The sequence below is a fragment of a genome, unplaced genomic scaffold, assembly GCF_019419815.1.
Source record: "Pyrus x bretschneideri cultivar Hongxiangsu unplaced genomic scaffold, Pyrus_bretschneideri_v1 Contig26, whole genome shotgun sequence".
NCBI lineage: Eukaryota > Viridiplantae > Streptophyta > Magnoliopsida > Rosales > Rosaceae > Pyrus > Pyrus x bretschneideri.
The window spans coordinates 5,440,866-5,447,211 of NW_025999568.1; the positions used below are offsets into that span (position 1 = coordinate 5,440,866).

General features: G+C 38.0%; 2 protein-coding genes across 2 annotated transcripts; one reads left to right on the forward strand and one right to left on the reverse strand.

Annotated features, from left to right (window-relative positions):
- Nucleotides 1-241: 241 nt before the first annotated feature.
- LOC103932752 lies at nt 242-2,444 on the forward strand. Its single transcript, XM_009342395.3, has 3 exons — nt 242-546; nt 1,732-1,831; nt 2,118-2,444. The coding sequence occupies exons 1-3, from the start codon at nt 282-284 to the stop codon at nt 2,188-2,190; spliced, it is 438 nt and encodes a 145-aa protein (XP_009340670.2). The 5' UTR covers nt 242-281; the 3' UTR covers nt 2,191-2,444.
- Nucleotides 2,445-3,760: 1,316 nt separating this feature from the next.
- LOC103961579 (transcription factor MYB26-like) lies at nt 3,761-5,839 on the reverse strand. Its single transcript, XM_048587260.1, has 3 exons — nt 5,570-5,839; nt 5,240-5,369; nt 3,761-5,024 (listed from the first exon to the last, which is right to left on the reverse strand). The coding sequence occupies exons 1-3, from the start codon at nt 5,700-5,702 to the stop codon at nt 4,289-4,291; spliced, it is 999 nt and encodes a 332-aa protein (XP_048443217.1). The 5' UTR covers nt 5,703-5,839; the 3' UTR covers nt 3,761-4,288.
- Between the last annotated feature and the right edge of the window lie 507 nt (nt 5,840-6,346).

Here is a 6,346-nt window from a genome sequence, read left to right on the forward strand (position 1 = left end):
ACCAGAAAGATTCACAGAGAAATTTTTGACCTCTCTGTGACCACCATTGTGTGATTCAAATGTCCCAAGAATCAAACTTATAACGTGCTTATGAAATACGGGTATGAAATTCGTTCTCAACGACTGGACCACCACGCGCCATTCAGTCTCCTTTATTAGCTCTAACTATTTCTCAAACGACAATAAAATTGGTGTCGTCCACACCTATCCACCCGCCCCCGTCTCTCCAGTCGCTACATAGGTTTTAGCAGAAATCAAGCAGCTCCATCTTCTTCCAAGAAATGGCGTCCAAAACCCTAATTCGAACCGGAGCTTCCTTCGTGAACCGGTTCCTATCCAAGCCATTGCTACACCCGAACCCGAATCCGAATCGCCAGATTGTATCTCACGGCCTCGGAATCACTCCCAAGCTGTTCCCGTCTCTCTCCCACTTCGATACCTCCCTCCGTTTTCCCCAAAACGATGCCGAATCGCTGAAACGGGTCTCCTCTGAAGGCTTTTGGTACCCCTGCGGCCTCCCTTATCTTCCGTTCTACTTACCTGACGGTACTCTCTCTCTCACACTCTCTCACATCATCGGTTTCTGCCAATTTTGGAATTTGTTCGGGAAATTTGTACTTTTTTGTTAAGTATTTTGAATTAATGGACTGTTTGGTTGCTGAGAAAATGTTGGAAAATACTAGAATCAGCAGTTTCGTTCTACGTTGCGCATTTCAGGAGTGTACAAAGTAGAGAGATTTATTTGGAGTGTAAATATTTACACTTATAGTGAGGAGTGGGTGGTTGACTTTAATTTGGGAAATTAAGTGAATCTTAATTAGAAATTTGATTGGCTTTGTTCATAGTTTTCAGTTTTTCGTTTTGAACAGAATTAAGCATTTCAGTAGAATTATGTCATATTCCCCGAGTTGTATATGAGCATATACACATTGTTTAGCTTCTAAGCATGTCCTTCACTGGCACCTTTCATACCTCTAAATTGTGCGTGCCTGGATGCTTTGACTTCATAGATTTTGGGGTGTTGGGGATCTGAAACTTAAGTAGTCACGTAAGCTTGGCCTGTAGTCACTTTATGGATATTGTTCTTGAAGTCCTAATGCACGTCTAACATCAAACATTTTGTTCTGTAACTGGCATTTTACGTTTTTAGGCACGCAACTATATTTTACGTTTTTAGGCACTCAAGTATATTTCTTTGTCATTTTTTTCTAACTTTTGCAAAATGATGGAAATCATCGGTCTTCGATCATGACCATCACATATAGAGTGAATAGTTGCTTAAAGTCGTTAGACTGGGTTCAATCATGTACAATAATTGATCAGCAAGAACAGCCTTCAAATCGACATATTTTGGTAATGCTAATGCTGGGCAGAAGCAAGTTTCTTTTTGAAATCTATGCTCTGTTTTTTTGGGTAGAAAATTGCAGAGAGAATACTATTGTAATAGGTTAAGAAATGTCTGTGTCAAATTATATAGCTCAGAAGTTATTTGTGTAAAAATCTCTATTTCATGTCCTTTACTGTTCTCCCCTGTTAGAATTATAGTTGTCATTGGAGAGTGGGAACCCAACTTCTGATGTTTTAATTACCCAAAGGAACAAAAAAGAAAAGATTTTTGTCCAAAAGGCAATGCCTGCGAAGTATGCTGACAGTGTAAAACTTAACATGTAATATTGACAGCAACTCCATTTTGTTCCTTTCAGTAATGATCATATATGTTTTATTCCTCAGGAGATGAATCTTCATCAACAGAGCCAATGCTATTATTTCCAAAGCGAACCTTCCAGCCTAGTACCATCCGGCGGAAGAGGAACCATGGATTTTTTGCTCGGTCTCTCTCTCTCTCTCTCTCTCGCTCTCTCTCACGCACACGCACACTCACCCACACGCACACGTATTTAGTTATCTGGATAAAGGATAATCAAAATTAACCATGACCATTACTGTCATTGAACCTGTATAGTTTTGCTTTTCAACGTGAATGCTAGTTTTGCTGTCAGATCAACTTATGAGAACGCTTACTTTTGTGACCCGTGTTTTCTCTTATTTCAAGTTTCATCATCAACCAGTAATATGTAGATTTTGCATGTGTGACTGACACATTATCACATGAACAGCAAGGCAACCAAGGGTGGACGAAGAGTAATAGCTAGAAGGATAGCAAAGGGTCGAGCAAGGGTCACAGCTTAACATTTCTTTCTCTGGCCTAGTCTTACCTTGGGATCTAGTCGAGAAGTTTACCTTTGGATCATGGTAATGTTTGGTTTCTTTTGTAGTTGTTTAGCCTTTGAGTGCTGAGGCTTCTTTACCGGAGAACAAGAATTAGTTTGATGACATTTTCTTCTGGCAACCTTGAAGGTGTCGGCTATTAAATCACGTTCCATGTATTTATGACTGTCACCAATTTCTTGTTATCTCAGAATTTCATAATGTTTGCCAGTTTAGTAGTTGATTTCCTTTTCTGGGTGATTCTGGTTCGGCATGTTGCTGTTTTACGAGGATTCGAACAACACAGCCTTCAAGTTTATGAATTCTGGCCCGTTTTGTCATTGTGGGTTACGAAGGGGTATATACACCCAGTAACACGCAACTTTCTCTCACGATTACATTGTTTAAATTATCATTCCCTGGAAGGTTTCCAACAAGTTTCGCTCGTGATTAAATTGTTTGTTATAATTATGATTCACTAGAAGGATTATGAAACGTGAGTTTGTCACTCCACGCCAATATATTTTTCATCAACAAATTGTACGATTATTAATTTTGACCAACAAATAATGGAGATGCTAATATTACTAATTTATTAGAATATTTGTAAACCTAAACTTAATGAAGTTGGCTAGAGAAGTAATTTCCTCCTTATGCAGTAAAGTTCGAACCTTTTTGGTAATTTGATTTAATTTTAGTTTTAAACATTGTTCATTATCAATTTCCAAACGAACATTTATCATCATCAGTATTGGGGACCAAAGCTGGCCCATTTGAACTCGCTTAAAGTACTGCTTCTGCAATCAAGACTCCAAAAAAAAGGAAAGGGATTCTCTCTGTATCCTTTCCTTTTAATTCACCAAATTAAAGAATTTGTGTTATTGAAAATTGATCAAATAACTGAAGTTATTATAATTTTTAAAGTGGATTCCTGTTTATAGTCGTTAGATCAAATTTTAATGGTACAAATTTCCTAATTTAATGGATTAGAAAGAAGGGATCCCTTTCCGAGAATCTATTGTTTATAACCGTTGTCTCATGAATCTATTGTTTGTAGGGAAAAGATTAACACTCTTTTTTTTTTTTCCATATACATCTCTTTTTAATTTTATTTGATTTATTTAATCTATCTATTGGAAATAAAGAATATTAGGTGAGATGCTCAAAACAGTGTGTGAAAATCAACTTCCTAGTACTGCTAGGTGTACCAACAATTTTTTGCCTGAATTATCTTTAAAGGTTTGACTCTAGGAGTCATACTTTTTGTACTTCTTCTGGTGTTTTCGGAAACAGTGAAAAAGATAGACATAAGAGGAAAACAATAGGGAAGTGATTTCACATCCGTCTTCTCTTCCCGTACATTTCTATTTTTCGTTGTAGTCTTTGGACTGGATCAATCAAACATAGAGAAATATACGAGTGTGCAGAAGGAGAAAAGGAAGTGCATATATATTTTCCAAATAATAGTGAAGCAGACAGGTTCTAGAGTACATAATAAACGATATTCAAAGAGTATTTTGATAAGAATAAAATAAAGTGAGCAAGAGATTCAAATTTATGGAGTTTCAACAAACATTACTCCCTAAGGGGCCTGAACTAGCAACATTTAGGTTTTCTGGTAATGAGAATATCATCAACTTATTCAAATGTCAAGATAGAAAGATAGGAAAGGGATTCTCTCCAGATCCCTTCCTCCTAATCCACTAAATCAGAGAATCCGTGCTATTAAAATTTGATCCAACGGCTACTAACAGGGGCCCACTTCAAAAGTTATAATAACTTCAGTTGTTGGATCAATTTTCAATGGTATGGATTTCCTGATTTGGTGGATTAAGAGGAAGGGATCCGGAGAGGATCCCTTTCCAGAAAGATATGCAATTTTCAGTCTATTTTAATCAACCATACAAAATACCTAATTCGCAAATTTAATACTATGTCTAACCAGCTAGGCTTCCCAGCAGCTTCAACGAACATTAGGGTTTGCGACAAATTGGCTGCTTGAAAGGTGACAAGGATGAAGATGCCAATAGAAGCGACGACGATGATGAAGACAATGGCAACGAGGACATGTTGCATTAATTCACTCCAACTGGTTGGATGGAAATTGAAGATCTTGAGGGTGAGACCCATGACCAGAAGTAAAGCATGATAATTTGGCAAGTGAATCAAGTTCTTGTGCATCGGATGGGTATAGTATTGGCATTCCACAAGCATTACTATCAATGATTTCACAAAATTTAGGCATGGTGGGTGTATTTGATAGATTTTCATAAGCGGCTGACGCTGACGATGCCATACTAATTGGAACCATAAGCTCATTACCACCATTATTATACTGTGCCGCAGCAGCTTCATTGATGCTGAAATTTTGAACTTGTTGAACATTTGGATCATATTGGTAATGGGGCTGATAGCCTAAAGACCATGATGAGGATTCACATGAGGATGAATTATCTGATGGTAATTGGAAAGGCGGCAAAAAATGATCGACGAAATTGGAAGCGTAACTGGTCTGGTCTAACTTGAGAATGTTATTAAAATCACCATGATCATCGAGACCTAGTGATGGCATTGGTGGAACAATGGGGAGGTATAGCTGGTCTTGTGGTTGAGAACCCAAATTAGGGTTTGTATTGACAGTGAAGAAACCTTCCTCAGAGCCATGACCTCCAGAGTTGTGAATATGATCACTAGAAAAGGAGGCAAATGCAGGATTAACTTCATGAGGGATGAGCTTCTTTTTTATGCTTGAGTTCCAAAAGTTCTTCACTTCATTATCTGTTCTTCCTGGCAGGTGCTTGGCTATCTGAGCCCATCTGCTTATAATTTACATATCAAGATTATTACAATTAACACAAAAACATAGGGAGTTGTTACTGGCACTTCAAAAATGTCATCTTGCACTCTTTTAACTTTTACTTGTGTTTTTGTAAATTTGAAGTGCCTAATGACTTTCTTGGACTGTCAATAACAGCTTCCAAAACATATACAATGGTGATGAACCAATATTAAAAAGTTCAAATATTTATACTTGTTGCCTAGAATGCTATGGAGTTCGATGATGAGTGCAGCTTCTTGGGGAGAGAAGCTCCCACGTTTCAAGTCAGGTCTCAAATAATTTGTCCATCTCAGTCTGCAGCTCTTTCCACATCTCTGAAGGCCTGGCCTCATGGATGCAAATTTAAACAAAAAAATTTAAATAAAAAGTTGAAAACTTAGGCAACAAATTGTAATGGGTTAATTAGCAACCAAAATCCCGCACAATCCAAAACATATATATAATGCATATATGTATATAGAACAATTAATTATTAATAAGATATATGTATATATAGATGTACAGAGAGAGAGAAGAGGGTACCTGCAAGTTTAGGAACTGAGCTCCAGCAGCCATGGCCATATGTTGTAATGCAGTTGATGAGTTTTTCATCTTCCTCCGGAGACCATAGCCCCCTCTTCACTTTCTGTTTGTTGCAGCATGAGTGATGTCCCATCTCTCTCTCTCTCTCAAAGAAGTATTGCAGCCAAGGCAGAGGAAGATAAAAAGTAAAAAGAGAGATCAATAGAGACAAAAGAAGCTAGTTCTTGTGCTCGATCCGTATGATTAAGCAGCAGAGAAAGAGGTAACAAAAAGAAACAGTGAACTGAAAATGTACTAGCTAGCTCGCCACATCTAGGTTCTGATCACTCCGAAAATATGAAAAGATGAGAGAAAAATGGATGCATGACATGAAAGTGTAAGTTCAGTGGGGGTGCTGAATTTAATGTTTGAGAGCAGTACAAGCAATGTATATGGTGGCCCCTGTTAGGGTTTGTCGCAAAGGGCTAAAAGACGCAGCATCTTTCTGTGAGACTTGTCTGGGCCATAGTGGATTAATCCTTTGCTCACTCAGAGATGGGGTGGGCACGTACACGTGTCTCAAATGCAGGGTGGTGGATCCCTGTCAGTGTATTTGTCAGGTCCCACTCTTGGGAGACTTATCTTTTCCTCGGAGAGGGTCAATCTGCAGGTACACAGTTGAATGAAAATGTGACAATTGGTTTAGTTCATTGAGTGATTTGGATTAGGTCTTAGCTGGATTTTTGTGGAAAGTATATTGAAATGTTTGACATGTTTTCTTCTTCATTTTTCCTTTTC